Genomic DNA, 16,340 nt, shown 5'->3' with positions numbered 1-16,340 from the left:
CTTGAATCGTTCCCCTACGAGAGGTCATCATGTCACACCTGAACAGCTCTGGAGTGGAAAGAAACCGGACTTATCGCACGTGAGGATCTTCGGAATACAATCCATGTACTGAAGCCCATACGACGCAAATGGAATGCCAAATCGGAACCTGGTATTTTATTAGGTTTCGAAGAGGACACCAAGGGCTACCGTCTGTATGACTTGAAGACCAAGAAGATCATCAAGAGCGGGGACGTGATATTCATCGATGAAGGCGCAATCGATGATCGCAAACCGCAACCTGGTGTCCAACCAATCGGCTGGACCAGTCGAGGTTCCGAGTATTCCTGGTGCTGATGCCGGCGTTCTGGCACCGATCCCCGACGATCATGTGGTCATCCCTGCAACGGAAATCCTAGAGAGCAGTTTTGAAAATGACGATTTCGATGAGACGCTTAGCAATGTTAGTAGTAAGTAACTCGACAGATACCTTTACCAATGTGACTGTGCTCCCTCCGCGCCAAGTTTCATATCCGCCTGAGTCACTGGCGTTGAGGCGAAGCGGTCTGGAGCACCATCTACCAGGCAAGTATGATCAGTTTGTTGTTACAACCAGAGGTCTACCCAGTTTTCACTCACTGTCCCGTCCCGATGCCGGCAAATGGAAGGTACCCATCAACTTTGGTCCTTGGCGAAACTACCAAAAGGCAGAAAGGCGATCAAATGTAAGTGGGTGTTTAAAACCAAACACGACTCCAACGGAAATGTGGACCGGTATAAAGCGCGCCTGGTGATAAAAGGTTTCTCACAACGAAAGGGGGTGGACTATGGTGAAACGTACTTCCCCGTCGTGCGTCACAGTTCACTGCGGTATCTGTTTGCGCTGGCTTCAAGATACGGTTGGCAGATTCAACAGATGGATGCTGTAACGGCTTTCCTCCAAGGAGAACTTGAAGAGGAAATATTTATGGAGCAGCCATTGATGTTTGAGAATCCCACGAAGAGGAATCTTGTATGCCGACTGAACAAGGCGTTGTACGGGCTGAAACAGTCGAGCCGAGTTTGGAACAACAAACTGGATTCCATGCTTATGAAGTTTGGTCTTACTCAAGCAAACTACGATCCATGCGTGTATTACATCGTCGAAAATCAAGAGGCTATTTTCGTGGCGGTCTACATCCATGATGTGATGATTTTCTCGAGCAACGACGATTGGATCAAACGCATCAAGACGTTCCTGAATACGAACTTCCGGATGAAAAATCTGGGCGAAGCTAAGAGAAGCTTGGGCATACGGATCAGTCGGACCGGCGATGCTGTTGCTCTTTATCAAGAAGCTTACATCGAAGCGATCCTGGCTAGGTTCAACTTGGCGAACTGTAAACCTGCAAAGATTCCGATGGTGGGCAAGCTGAACAAAGAAATGTAACCTAAAACAACCGAAGATGGGAAGCAGATGGACAACATTCCGTATCAAGAAGCTGTTGGTTCTCTTATGTACCTGGCGCAGGTTACCCGAACGGATATTCTCTACGCCGTGAATCAACTCAGCCGTTATAACTCAAATCCTGGTCAACAACATTGGAGTGCGGTAAAGCATCTTTTCCACTACCTGCGTGGAACTTCGAAACTGAAACTGGTTTACAAGAAGAATGCGAACGAGGAGGTTATTGGTTGCAGCGATGCTGACTGGGCAGCTGATCTGGACGACCGGAAGTCAACGAGCGGCTACATATTTCAACTGCAAGGGGCCGCGATTTCTTGGTGCTGTAAGCGCCAGCCAACAATAGCATTATCCACTTGTGAAGCAGAGTATATTGCACTTTCGGCAGCAGTCCAAGAAGCTTCGTGGTGGAAGGGCCTGATGTCGCAGTTCCAGAAGATCGGACCAATTTTTATTCTCTGCGATACCCAAAGTACAATCGCGGTGGCTAAGAATGGTGGTTACAATGCAAGAACAAAGCACATCGACATACTACATAACAATATTCGAAATGTACTGGAGAGAGGAGTGGTCAACATCAACTACGTTACATCTGAGGAGCAACTTGCTGATGGATTAACGAAGCCTTTGGCCGCTGTGAAGCTGATCAAGAATCGTGAAGCAATAGAAATTATAGCTTAAGGAGGTGTAAAGTAGTAGTAAGCTCTGGCCAATGTAAAATAAAATTTTCTTTATTCTGTTACTAACTGTCAACACTAGAAGACGTGTTTCAATAGAAAAATTTGTGAAAAAGATTAGTTCAAGCGACGAAATAGTGATATTTATATAGTTGTTCAGAAGCATTGTGAAAAATAAAACACATTTAGTTTATTTCATTTTTATTTCAAAATAATTAGTTAGCTGTAATTATCTGATGCAGGTAATTTTTAAAATCGTATGAGTAGATAGCGTTTAATATTATGGTTTTTGATGAAATTTGATAGTTCTAAGCTTTAAAGATTACAAAATAAAAAAAAAGTATGAATACGAAATCGACCATTCGTAACTCACTTGTACAAATCACAAATAATTCCACTCAAAATACTGCCATCGGTTTCGAGATAAATGTTTTCGCTAAAGTTAACCCTAAACTGTTTGCACTTGCCATACGACGACAGTATACCCCGGGGATACTCGTATCCGAGGCTTTCGGGACCCCACTTCATGCGTACAACGTAGGCAATATCCGGAAACAGAACCAGTTCGTTATCGAGCTTGATTTCTAGGCTACTGTTGAAGACCGCATCACAGATCATATGCAGCTTCCGGTAGACTGGATTGACTTTGTTGTTAAACTTCGAGCTGATTTCTACGGTTACGTTCTCGACGTAAGTGTCCCGACGAACGTCGTTGGGTTGCAGCTGCGGGATCAGTCTACTGTTGATGGTCAGCGATTTAAGGACGATAAACCGATTACAAGAAATGCTCGCCTCGAAAGACATCTCGTCTCCAATGATCAGAGGACGCACGGCCTTATAATGGATTCGTTGGATTGGAGTCCAGCGATACTTATCTCCGGTCGCTACCGGTTGAAAGCTTGTGAAGCTGCAATCTACGATGGTGTCCTTCAGCTTCTCCGAAAGCTCTATGTCCTGCAGGACAGTCTTCAGAGTATCACTACTAATTTCGAGTCGATTCTGCTCACACTCAGTGATGCACCAAGCTCGCAGCATGCAGATTATGTTATCCTTAACCTCGTAGTTGTCTTCGAGTATAAGATCTACACAGCTCTTGGACAGATGATGATTGCTCTCCAGAATGATGTTGCTAAGGCTCATCCCGGATGTCAGGAAGTGCTTCAGGACGCACAAGCACGAAAAGATAATATCTTCTAGGTTCATTTTGTACGCTATGTCCAAGATCTTCAGTACGTTGTTTGGTTTGATGTTGTTTCCGAAAAAATTGACACACAGTTTGTGCAAACTGTCGATCATGTACTTTTGAGCACAGTAATAGAGCTCAAGCACTTCTTCAATGTGAAGAATGATGTCGAAATCGATCTGGCCGGTGTACACGAAGTCCAACATCCGTTCGAAGACACCGGCCCGGATGTCGGAAATTTTTACGGTTTGTTTTTCGGCCAGGGCACCGTAGAACATGGCCTCAAACACTGGACTAGCAGCCGATAGGAGAAGTTTGTGACAGTTGTAGACCTTATCATCCACCCTGAAGGAACAGTCGACCAGGTGATTGCGGTGCCGCATGGCGTTGAAACGCTGCCCGAAATTGGGCAGCTCATCGTCCATTTTTTCCAACAACACGTCGTCCTGGAGAAAAAGAGAAAAAAAACGAATTAGACGAGCATATTTTAAATTGGCTCCATTGGACAAGATTTAGAAGGACTTCATAGCGCTCAAAGTTAAGTTTTTGCTCCTCAAAAATAACCAAATGACAAATCTAAGAACAAGAAAAAAGTTATTGTTTTTGATCAGTTTTGTCATTTTTGTCTTTTTTTTCTAAATTTATGTCATTTTTGTTATTGTTGTAAATTTTGTAATTTTGTAATTTTTGTAATTATTAAAATTAATGTAATTTTTGTATTTTTTGTAATTTCTGTAATTCCTGTAATTTCTGTAATTTTTGTAATTTTTGTCATTTTTATAATTTTTGTAATTTTTATATTTTTTGTCATTTTTGTCATTTTTGTCATTTTTGTCATTTTTGTCATTTTTGTCATTTTTGTCATTTTTGTCATTTTTGTCATTTTTGAAATTTTTGTCATTTTTGTCATTTTTGTCATTTTTGTCAATTTTGTCATTTTTGTCATTTTTGTCATTTTTGTCTTGTCATTTTTGTCATTTTTTTTTTGTCATTTTTTTCATTTTTGTCATTTTTGCATTTTTTTTTGTCATTTGTGTCATTTTTGTCATTTTTGTCATTTTTGTCATTTTTGTCATTTTTGTCATTTTTGTCATTTTTGTCATTTTTGTCATTTTTGTCATTTTTGTCATTTTTGTCATTTTTGTCATTTTTGTCATTTTTGTCATTTTTGTCATTTTTGTCATTTTTGTCGTTTTTGTCGTTTTTGTCATTTTTGTCATTTTTGTCATTTTTGTCATTTTTGTCATTTTTGTCATTTTTGTCATTTTTGTCATTTTTGTCATTTTTGTCATTTTTGTCATTTTTGTCATTTTTGTCATTTTTGTCATTTTTGTCATTTTTGTCATTTTTGTCATTTTTGTCATTTTTGTCATTTTTGTCATTTTTGTCATTTTTGTCATTTTTGTCATTTTTATCATTTTTATCATTTTTGTCATTTTTGTCATTTTTGTCATTTTTGTCATTTTTGTCATTTTTGTCATTTTTGTCATTTTTGTCATTTTTGTCATTTTTGTCATTTTTGTCATTTTTGTCATTTTTGTCATTTTTGTCATTTTTGTCATTTTTGTCATTTTTGTCATTTGTTGAGTTTTGTGATTTTTATATTTGTTTTAAATTTTTGCTATTTTAACATTTGGTGCTTTTTTTATTCAGTTTTTTCTTTTTGATGTTATAAAAAATCCTTTTTTAATGTAAAAAAATTGTTTTCGATACGGTTTTGCATATCGTCTCTCACATCTCAAGCGTTTTAAAATAATTACTTGAGTCTAGAATATTTGCTGTATTAACAACGCAAAAACATCCACGCGTTTCTGTGATTTTAGTTAATGTTACTTGCAATTTTTAAAGTTTAAAATTTAAAATTATTTTAAATTTGATTTTCCAAAGATATATTAATATAAACTCATTTTTTCACAATCATCAGCTGAGGCCTTCAGAATCATAGGAAGTTAAGTACCAAAAACAGCGATTTTGAGTAAAGTTTAACAATCGAATATTCTTATCTTAATCTGCATCTGACGCAGAACTTTTTTTTTGAAGTCAGATTTAAATAATAAAAAAAAAGTTTAAACACTTTTTCGGTTGAATTTAAACTGATCGAATAAACAAGAAAATGTATGAAAAAATCGAGAACACAACTTTGCCGCGCGTTTTCTCGAAACTACTATTTGGCACTTATCTCTCTCTGATTCTGAGGGCCTCAGTTGAAATTCATTTTAAATCATTCTATAACTGATTTTGCTGTTAAAGACGTACAAATAAGAAACCTACAATAAAAAGATGAAAACCTTCGTTCTCCATGAACTAGCTCTGAGAACTAGACTATTATCAACAAGGGATTCACTTAAAAAAAATAACTCCTGATGATCAGGTCCCATCGTACCGGCCTCTAGTAGTCTGCTCAATATCAATATGGTGCTATATGTATGAACTCATTTAAAATGATGAGGAAGCAAAATGTATGAAGGTACGTGCATTGGTAAACAATCCATCGCTCAGGCGTAGGTAAGCAGAATTCTGAGCTTAAGCGCAAATCAAACGTGAATCAATTGCTTAAGCAGCTAAGCAAAGTGTTGAATGAAACTGAGGTTTTATACTTTCAGAAAAAAATTATTCGCTTTGGAAAGAACGTGGTTTCTATACTTTCAGTTCTAGAATTGTGTGACAACAATAACGATCGTACTATTTTTTTTGTAAACCCATTGATAGGGACTACCAGGCGATCTCAGTAATTTACTTCCCAAACAAGTTTTCTAACATATACATTCTTAATATTGTTGTTTGTATACATTTTGTTGACATAATCACCTTTTCCGCCGTTGTTCGCAGCTAATCATAACGGATATTCGAATGATAATGAACCGGCTTTTGTCGCGTATCGAACGAATGATAAACACATGGTTGGAATTGATATCATCACCAGCGCATGTCGGTTTGATAAACATCACAAAACGTGCCGAACAAAGCAAAATTCTCAGTTTCTAGGGTGAGTCAATATGATTTCACGCTTCATACATTTTATGTTTCAACTATGTATTTCTGAAGCCGAAATTTAGAATAGGAAAATGTATCTTCAACTCGAACTAGTCATCATCATTTACAGAGCTTAAATTCTCAGCTTTTTATTTTTTAACCCCTGACTATTTCAGTTGAAATAATTCGTTAAAGATCTTTGAAAATTGCTATGAAATTTCAATCATTTTAGTTGTAACAATTTAATTCAAGGTTTTTTTTTCAATTATATTTTTATTTAAAAAAATTAAATTGATTCAGACGAAAATTTTGAATTTAAAATATGAACTTGGGTTCAACTTCATCATCATAAAGATTGTGAGATCAGAATCAGATTTAGAAAATGATTTAAAATACTAATTCAAACTTGAACTTAAATATACTTCAGTACTACAGGGTCTGAAAATTGAACTGCTACATTACTTCAACAGTAATTATTTCGTTGCACACGAAACAGTATTGAACGACCCCTCGTCGCTTTGTTTACATTAAGTCTTATGCTGTATTTTTTTTTATTCCGGATTCTGGATCCGTCCGAATAAAAAAACGACTTTCGATTTTCGAGTTATTCCATACGTAGGTGTGCGTGAGAACGAGCGCAATGTTTACGTGCAGCTGTCATTTTGTTTTCCCTTCTGGATTTCTTTATTCGGTTCTTCACATCCGGATTGTTTTTTTTTCGTGTCCGGATTGAGCTGGACAGCAGATAGTACGATTTTGCTTGACTGAGAGACTTGACGAACCTAGGTGGCCTCTGACGTGAAAAAAACACGGTATTTGCTATCATTGGATGTACCTAAGTATTTTTTTTTTCTGAAGTCTTTGACTATTGTCATACAGACTGATTGCTTAAGATTAGCTTATAATTAAATTACATAGCAATTAAGTTAGGTGACGTCACGGATTGCACATTTATACTTAGATTTAGTAACATGATAGTCAAACAAGTGAGAAACAGCATTGAAAACTTCACAACATCGAAAGAGGGGGTGATTCTGTCCGAACACTGTCCTGCTTCTTGGCAGCCAAAACATGGTTTGATTACGCAGTCGACGTGCTGGAACGTATATGTTCAATCTCTGGAGCAATTGCGGGCAGTCAACGCCATTAGTCAAGATGTCGTAGACCAAGGTGCGCTGTAGGAAAGTTCTTCTTTGGCTCAAAGACGTCATTGATAGCAAGGCACACCTCTCAGAATAGGGTGGTAACCGTACGGGATCTTGCCATGGCAATCGACGCAGTGCGTAGCGGAGAAATTTTTTCTGAATCCTTTCGAGCCTTTCGCTGTGGACAGAGTGGTAGGGTGCCCAGACTGGTACCGCGTATTCCAGAACACTGCGTACCAATGAGCAGAAAACTGTTTTCAGAGCATACGGGTCCTCAAAGCTGAGTGTATTCCGCCGCAGGAAGCCGAGCAAAGCAAAGGCTTTGGCTGCAGTAGTCGCGGTGTGTTGAACAAATGAGAGCTTTTGGTCAAACGTTATTCCGAGGTCTTTAATAAAGGTTACTCTTTCGAGAGAGGTGGCACTCAATCCGTAGTCGTAGACAACAGAGGCTCTGGTCCTGAAAAAGCTTATGCACTTACATTTTTTGGCGTTAACTTCCATCCCGTGTAATCCACACCATACTAATAATCGATCGACGTCCTCCTGAAGCGCAACACAATCCAATATCGAATCAATGGTCCGGTAGATTTTAAGATCATCTGCGAACAGCAGTTTCGGCGACTGAAGGAATGTAGCTAGGTCGTTAATAAAAATCACGAAGATGAGCGGTTCAAGATGACTAACCTGCGGAACACCAGACGGCATGTCGAACAAGGAGGAGTGAGTCCCACGAATGTTTATGTAGCATTGACGGTTCAGCAGATACGAGTACAGCCATTTAGTTGCCCACTCGGGAAATCCATATCGATCAAGTTTTTCTCTTACGATTCTGTGAGGTACTTTGTCGAAGGCCTTGGCAAAATCTACGTAAATTGAATCCACTTTGCAGTATTACTTTTGTAATCAGGTGTTATCCGGAAAAATGGATCTTCAACAGAAACGTAGCGCTCTGGTTGCCTTGTTCCTAGCTGGCAAACGGCAGAAGGACATAGTTCGTGAGCTGTCCGATATAAGTGTGCAGAAGTTTTGTATACCGTACAGTTAAAAGATACCTGGAGACCGGAAGTGCCAAAAACGGTATGGTGGGGGACGCCGACCTACTGTGGTGACACCTGCCATGGCGAAGATCGTCAAGAAGCGCCCTAAGAGAAATCCTCGTCGTAGTGCCATTAAATTGGCAGAGGATCTCAACATATCGGATCGAAGTCTTTGTCGGGTCCTGAAAGATAAACTTCAGACCAAGCCCTACAAGATCCAAAAGGTTCAAGACCTTACGGTGAAGCAGAAACAAGAACGGGTAAAAAGAGCAAAGGCGCTGCTGAGGAGGGCCGCGGAAGGAAGGTTGAAGAATATCATGTTTACCGACGAGAATCTCTTCACCGTACAGCAGTTCGTGAATAAGCAGAACGACAGAGTTTGGTTGCCAGACAGATCACGAAGCCATGCCGACTTGCTGACGGTCACCCGGCGACAGAAACCAGCATCGGTGATGGTTTATTCCGGAATCACCCGTGATGGCCATATCGGGAACTAGTTCTCAGAATGTCGTCGAACCGTGGGCACATCGACATTTTCGTTCCAGGGATTGGGTTTTCCGACAGGACTCGGCGCCGGCTCATAAAGCAAAGAAAACCCAACTTTGGATTGCGCAACATATTCCAGGGTTCATTTCGAGCTCCGATTGGCCGGCGAGTCCTGAACCCTATGGACTTCGCTGTTTGGAGTATGTTGGAGGCCGAAGTCTGCTCTAAGAAACATGCACTCAGGCAAATTCTTATTATAATTTTCATAAGATGCGTCTTATGAATCGCTTTTTAGAGTATAAAATAGTTTTTCATAAGAGTCTAATGAAATTCTTTCAATTTTCATACGATGTACTTATATAAAATAGAAGAAAATTGATACTAAAGGAACTACAAAACTGTTCCTCACAAAAAAAACTATTTGAGGAAATTCGTACTTTCGTGGAAAAGAGGAGTGCTCACCATACCCCGGGTGCTCGTAATGGTCTTATCTCCCCTATTTAAAACAAAAAATCTGCAGAAAGCATGAGTTTTTAAGTCGCCAAAATGGACCAATTTTGAAATTTTGGGAACAATCTGGAGACACCAGGTGCAAAATTCACGATAGTGAAAATAATTAGTTATAGTAATAAAGATTTTATATACATATAAGGAACAGTACAACAACTCAATTCTAGTGTTTTGATTCATTACTTTAACAATAAAAAAAACGGCACAAAAACTCGAGCATTATGTTATCAGAGAGAAAAAAAAAATCACATTTTCACTTGGAAATCAACAAATTTCTTCATTAATTTTTTCGTATGAAATGTGAAAATCACTCAAAAATTTTAATTTATTTAAAAATATTTTCAACAGAAAGTCTTTAATTTTTTTTTTCAAAATTTAATCAAATCAACAAACTTCTAATTTGGAGAGAAATTTCCAAATAATTTCAAAACATTTTAATATAATTGAAATCTCGTGAATCAGATTTACAAAACTAAAGATAACAACCTGAAGTTTGAGTTCAAAATCTATCAAGGTCCTTGGAGCCAAAGGGATATAAATGCATAAAAGCTAATTTCGAGAAATCATTCTTTTCAGTTGTTGTGTTTTTCCATATATTTTTAGGAAATTTGTCTTTTCATGTATGTAAATAAAATTCTAAGAATCTGCAAAAATCACTAAATATAGTTTTAAATATGAAAAATCGTTTGGCATCAGTAACGCTAAATCGACGTTTTTTGGGATATCCCTTTGGCTCTGAGGGCCTCATTCTTCTATTATCATTTTAGATCAAATTTTCAACCAGTAGGTATCTACTTGATTTTGTTTTCAAAAATCTGTTTTAAGAATAAATAAAAACAGGATCTTCGAGGAAGAACCCAAAAATCAGATTTCAGCAGTAAGCTGCGTTTTTCTTGATGAAATTGTAAACCTTGATTTGTTTACACTTCAAATCCGTTTTTTTCTTAACAAAAGGTCCACAGTCCGTTTCTCAAAAGTAAATTGCTACAAGTTTCTTAAAATTGAAATTAACTATCTATATACAGTCGAACCTGGATAAGCGAGAGTCCAGGGGATCGATCTTTTTTATCGCTTAAAGAGATTTCTCACTTACCCAGGTTCGTTTATAGAGGTTCTGGAACAATCCTTTTTCCTTATAGAGGTTTTCCTAAATCCAGTAAAAACAGCTTCTCATAAAGTAATTGAAAATATTTCGACTGAACTAAGCATGCAAGAGCATAATAATGACTTAGATGATAACTAAAGTAATGTAATATTAAGACTCGAACGATTGAAATATTTTTTTCTGCTCATAATAAAAAATCGCCTCAAAACATGCTTGATGCATCACTTTTAATTTATTCTCAGCGATGGGTATAGAAAGGTAGGTGGATTAACATGACTTTTCATACTTCATGCCAAAGTTGTTGTTCTCGCTACTGATTGCTGTCAAATTATGAGTAAATGTACAACATGTTTTTCTTGATATCACGGGACTCGGTAGGCGGTGCTCGTAGAAGTTAGACGAAGTTTTGTTTGACAGCAAAAATTTTCAAGTGGAAATTTATGGAAAATTATAGTTCTTCAAGTTAAGTTTAGACTCGGTTAAGGATTTTAAATAAAGCTATGCACAGCAAGGCTTTCCTCAAGCGACGGCCACTTCAAAATAAGGGATCACAGTTTCTCAGGCTACTTCACCTACCGGCGAGCGGAGAAAGACGTACTTCTAGATCTTTAAGGAGTACGGAAACATCAAAACACGGATCAAAGCTAAGTATTTGTTTAACAAAACTTCTCATTAAAAAAGAAGGATGCATCAATTCAATTGCATTGTGTGCAGCTCTGATATGTTCTAGACGTACTTCTAGATCTTTAAGGAGAACGGAAACAAAACACGGATTCGATTTTGTGTGAAAAGTTCAGTATGTTTACGTTTTTATTTTTTCTTCTACATACTCAGCGATACAATCGAAATAAATTAGTTTGGTATTTATAATCGTTCCGTCGCCGGCTATGACGGTATATTTTTTGTTGTTCTTGAATCGTGTTTAGTGCTTAAAGTTTTTCTAGCAGTGCATAATATGAGTTTTAATTATTGGAAGTTTCAGTTTTCGTTGTTACGTTCAGAGCAGAGACAGAAAAATATTACAGTGACTAATGAGATTCTTACGGTCAGAACTAAGAATACCTTTTCGTTCTTGCAAATACGATTAATCAAATAAATATTTATAATAGGTAGTCTGCTTTTGGGCTTTGTGCTCTACGATATCCAATAGTTGTCTCAGCATCAATACTAAGGTCCAGTTCTCAATATTTCTGCAGTCAGGAAATTAATTTATTAAATACCTATTTATCGCTATATTGTGTTTATCGTTATTAAATCGTTCAAAGTGTCATTACTATTTTTTTCCTTAAAAGACTCGTGAAATTTCTTTGTTCTGGAGTGTAAAGAATAAATGTATTGTCTTGTATTTAGGGTGGTCAGATATTTGCTTGCTACCCACATGAGCGAAATTATCGTGGGATAATATAAATTCAAGATTTTTTTTTTATTACTGTTCCAAAGAATTTAGACATTGGTTATTCAATGCTTCACATTTTTCATTGTGAATCCATGCAATTCAACGAGATAGTTATTAATACGACATAGATATACGCGCGTTCAGGTTTTTTTTTTCAAATACACTTTTATTATACTTAAATTGAAGTATTTAGTTTGTTATTTTGTCTTTAGGAAAATAGGAGAATAGGATGCTTAAAATTAGATTACACTGGTCAAAAGTGTCTCCAGATCATATCCTTTTACCCACTCCCCACAATAAAATTATTTGCTAGGATGCAGAGGTGACCTCGGTCCTAAAGCACGAATTATTTCTTTCATCCCTTTTTCTCTTTTCCAATCTATCTATTGACTACTAGGACGTGGCCGGCGCCGTTATTGATGATTAAAGAGAGAGCATCAGTTTTGGGCATTGTGAATGTGCTGTCAGTCCCAGACACCATTCATTTGACCTTTGAACAAAATTGGTGGCCTCGGTCAATCACGGAGTAGCAACCATTGGCGATGTGGAATTCGTTCTACTGAGCCACGCCTGCGATCATGGGATTCGAAATACATTTTTTTCAATATCATTGTTATACCAATAAAGAGTTTCTATAAAGTATACTGAGGAAGTTCAACTGCATTAGTCAATATTATATTAATAATTGTTAATTAAATAAAGCATTTCGAGTTTAATGATTAAAGGTGGATGTGAGTAGTCAATCAAGCTAAGCTAAGCTAAGCTAACATGTTTTTCTTGATATCACGTTGTCAGTTTGATATCAGAAATCAGTTTGATATCAAAACTTCAGTTAGGAATTGTTCATTTCAAAAACTCACGCTTATAGCGGTTTGTGGTATTAAAATCACGGGATTTGACGAATTTTCTCAATTAAAGAGGTTTCTCGCTTATCCAGGTCTCACACATATCTATCGTTGTTATGCATTTTTTTCAGAAATAAAAACAACATCGTTTATCGATTATAGTAAAAAAATTATAATTCAAAAATAAAAAAGCATTTAAAAGTTTCAAAGTTTTGGCACTTATATTTTATTTCACTTTTTTTGAGAATTTGAGCATAGCATAAGAACTTTGAACGAAAATATGAATGAATTCTAATTTCAGTAACTGAATCTGAATCTGATGTTTACCTACATCTGAACTTTTATCTGATCTGATCCGATTTTGATAGTTGAATCAGAAAATTTAATCTGAGCTCAAATACGGAATATTGAAGCTTTGTTCCATGTCTGGATTTTCAACTCCAAATTCATTCCCAGCCAAAAATCTGAGTTTTTGATTGTTCTATAATCCTTTAATCCTTGATGAAATATCTGTTTGAAATCTAAATATTTTATGAACTCTGATTTTTGTTCTAAGTTGTATTTTACGAAACCAATTTCCAAACCAGAGAGCTCAAGCGCATTAATTTACTGAGGAGACTGATTGTATTATTTTATTCACTTTATTTAGGAAATTATAACTGCACTGTGATGAAATTTAAAAGATTCTTATCACATCTGAAATTTTATTTAGAGTTTAAGTTTTATCGTAGGCTGAATCACCTTTTAAAATTTTATATGAGTGACTTTATTTTTAGGTGTACCAAATTTCAGACAATAGAATCAAATTTTTTCCGTTCGATTTTGAGTCAACATTTTGATACAAGAATCTGTAATGAGTTGATTTTGATTTCAATTTTTCTATTTTTTAATTTATTTTAAGGCGTTTACCATTAGATAAATAAAACCTTGTATCTATCTTAAGGTGAAATTCTTCATCTTATTTGTAATCCAATAAAAAAATTAAAATCATTCTAACTTTGAATTTTAATAAAAACACCAAAACATCACAAACATTATAAAAATGTACGCAAAAATGATCGGACTTGCGAATTCCGCACTTATTTCCGACAAAGATGTAGGGGAGAAAGGGAAATTCTTGATCCCCTTTTCTTATGTTCATCATATCTTTTTAGGGAAATTTAGCAACTCGTCTTCTTTTGCATTTTATGACAGTGTGTAATTTCAAATTTATATGCTCCAAAAGTCAGAACGATACATGATTTCGTAAATGAACTAGAAACAATTTCGTGAGACTAAAAAAATTGTGATATTTTTTTAAGATACAGGAAACTAGATCCTTTACTGAAGGAGACGTGATCCTTCATTCAGAGTGCCCTGACCCTAGGCAAAAATCTAGTAAAATTCGAAGATAAAAGATCCATTGAGTATCAAACAAAGTGAATTCTAAAAGTTTGTCTACTACGCTACAGTATTGCATACTTTAAGGCGCAATTTTCTAGTTTTAGATAAATACAGAATTTTTAGACTTTTTTAACAGATAATTACTAGATAAACATAAATTATTGAACAGATATTAGTAATTTCATGAAGACCAATGATCATAATCCATTCGGAAGAAAAAAATATCGTTTAAAAAAATATATTTTTATTTTAATTTTTTTCATGTGAGAAACATTTTGAAGTGATCAAAAAAGATCTTCGAATCACATTTTGTTAAATTTTGCAAACAAAGTTCAATAACTCGAAAAATAAAATTTTGAAAATAAGTTGAGATAACATAATTGTTGTTTTGTTCTATTTGGCACATTTTTCTAGAACATTTGGTTTTTTTTAAGACATTCCTGTTTCGAGATATAGCGAAGGAATCAAGTATCCCCAAGGATCTAGTATCCTCATTCTCCCCTACTAATTTGTCGAAAGTGTTATGCTGTCATTTCAGTAACAACGTTTTAAAATATTTGCTTCTACAGTAGGGTAAAACTGTACAAAACGCACCAGCTAAGTATAATTGCTATTTATTGCGATACCAATCATTTAAGAACCAAATTGAAAGTTGACGACGGTTCAAGGATGAAATTTACGTATTATCGAATAGAAAAAATGTGATAAAAACTCGATTTTGACTATATTTTTGTAAAAAAACTAAAACAGCCAGAAAACAAATCGCGGGGTAGAATGCCAAAACTAGTGGACAGAACGCACCAAACAGGAAGGGTGGTAAGAAATGGAACAATGATTGTACGGAATGTAATTATTAAAATACCAAATGTTTAATTACATGTTCATCGTATTTTTGTAAACTATCATTCTTTGGCCAAAAATCATTAGGTATTGCTAAACTCATCGAAAATTTCGCTTTTCAAAATACACTTTTTAATATCCTTATATATAAAACGCCTTGTTGAATCTCAACAATAATGGTCACCCTGAATCGAACGTCACAATTGTCGATGGGTTACTCTTTGTATCGTACCCATTTTGTTGAGTGCTTATGGTTGCCAGTTTGTAAGATTTCCCCATGTATTTCTTGTGTTTTACGCGCGAAAAGTTGTAATTATGGCGAAACATGAATAAACTTTCTCTTTTTAAGTCTACCGTTAACGAAACGAGTTGTGTTTTATTTAAACCCCAAAATCCTATCCTTGGAAAGGTCTGAAATTAATCATTGGTGCCGTGACCAGGATTTGGTGGTTTTCGCTGGAGTACATAGTCCTGACACATCAGCATTATGCCACCATCCTACCGATTGGTCCAACCCTAGATTCATCACGCTACCACGGCCAGAATTCAAAGTGACGCTATTCCCGAGGAATATAACATCAACGCTACCAAATCGTTAAGCTGCCCTGGCAAGTGACCCTGGACCTCAATCCGTACGTTGCTACCTAACTGCGCGCCGATCCAAGGCCCATGTTACCCAAGTAAATTATCCTAGTTTCCGATACGTTGTTACTAACTAACTGAGCGCCGATCCAAGGCCCATGTTACCCAATACCTACTAGCTACCAAAGTTCTCTTCTGGCTCTTTGGGAGTTACTGCGCTAATCATGTATGATTCTGAACATCCATTGCCGAACTTTAATCCAACGACGATTCCAACATCCTGTCATCAAGTGATACAGTTCTTGTTCCCAATCAGTGATCCGGCTCGGATGGGTAGTACTGAATCCAAAATCAGCCATTCGAGCACCTGCCGTACTGACTGTCCGGTCAGTACTCGCTCTAAAGTACATCGCAAGTACTTTGAAGCTAGTGTGCCGATCACTGATCATTTTGGCCGAAAGATGACAATCCAGTTCAACACGCATTCCAAAGTCGATGTCCAAGGTGATCCGAAAGTCCGGAGTAGGTCCAAATCCAACAGTATCCAGAATCCAATGAACCCGTACCAGTCCAATCCACAGGAAACAAACGGACTTGTGAAAACAAGTGCGAAAATTGCCAAACAGATCCAAACCAAAACAATCCTAGGGTTACTATTATAAAACATTCGTTTTAGGTGGCCAGTATGTTGAATCTCAACAATAATGGTCACCCTGAATCGAACGTCACAATTGTCGATGGGTTACTCTTTGTAT

At 36.6% G+C, this 16,340-nt stretch overlaps 2 protein-coding genes across 2 annotated transcripts in view; one reads left to right on the top strand and one right to left on the bottom strand.

The window, feature by feature from the left end:
- The first annotated feature begins 1,474 nt into the window (after positions 1-1,474).
- LOC129743007 (uncharacterized) lies at positions 1,475-2,104 on the top strand. The gene has a single exon (XM_055734951.1). It carries the CDS (start codon positions 1,475-1,477, stop codon positions 2,102-2,104), a length of 630 nt encoding a protein of 209 aa, XP_055590926.1.
- Positions 2,105-2,284: 180 nt separating this feature from the next.
- The window catches only part of LOC129746627 (kelch-like protein 25), a 34,681-nt gene continuing 20,625 nt past the window's right edge, over positions 2,285-16,340 (bottom strand). The window contains exon 2 of the mRNA XM_055740410.1: positions 2,285-3,729. Within this exon, the coding sequence (XP_055596385.1) occupies positions 2,470-3,729 (1,260 nt within the window). The 3' untranslated portion in view covers positions 2,285-2,469. The remainder of the gene's footprint in view (positions 3,730-16,340) is intronic.

Source organism: Uranotaenia lowii, chromosome 2, assembly GCF_029784155.1.
Source record: "Uranotaenia lowii strain MFRU-FL chromosome 2, ASM2978415v1, whole genome shotgun sequence".
Lineage (NCBI taxonomy): Eukaryota > Metazoa > Arthropoda > Insecta > Diptera > Culicidae > Uranotaenia > Uranotaenia lowii.
Note: the sequence above shows the minus strand (reverse complement) of the source record. Positions and strands in the feature narration are given on the sequence as shown.

What these genes read in the sequence shown, in the direction of transcription:
- LOC129743007 (XM_055734951.1), top strand. Translation starts at nt 1,475, where the DNA reads ATGTACCTGGCGCAGGTTACCCGAACGGATATTCTCTACGCCGTGAAT.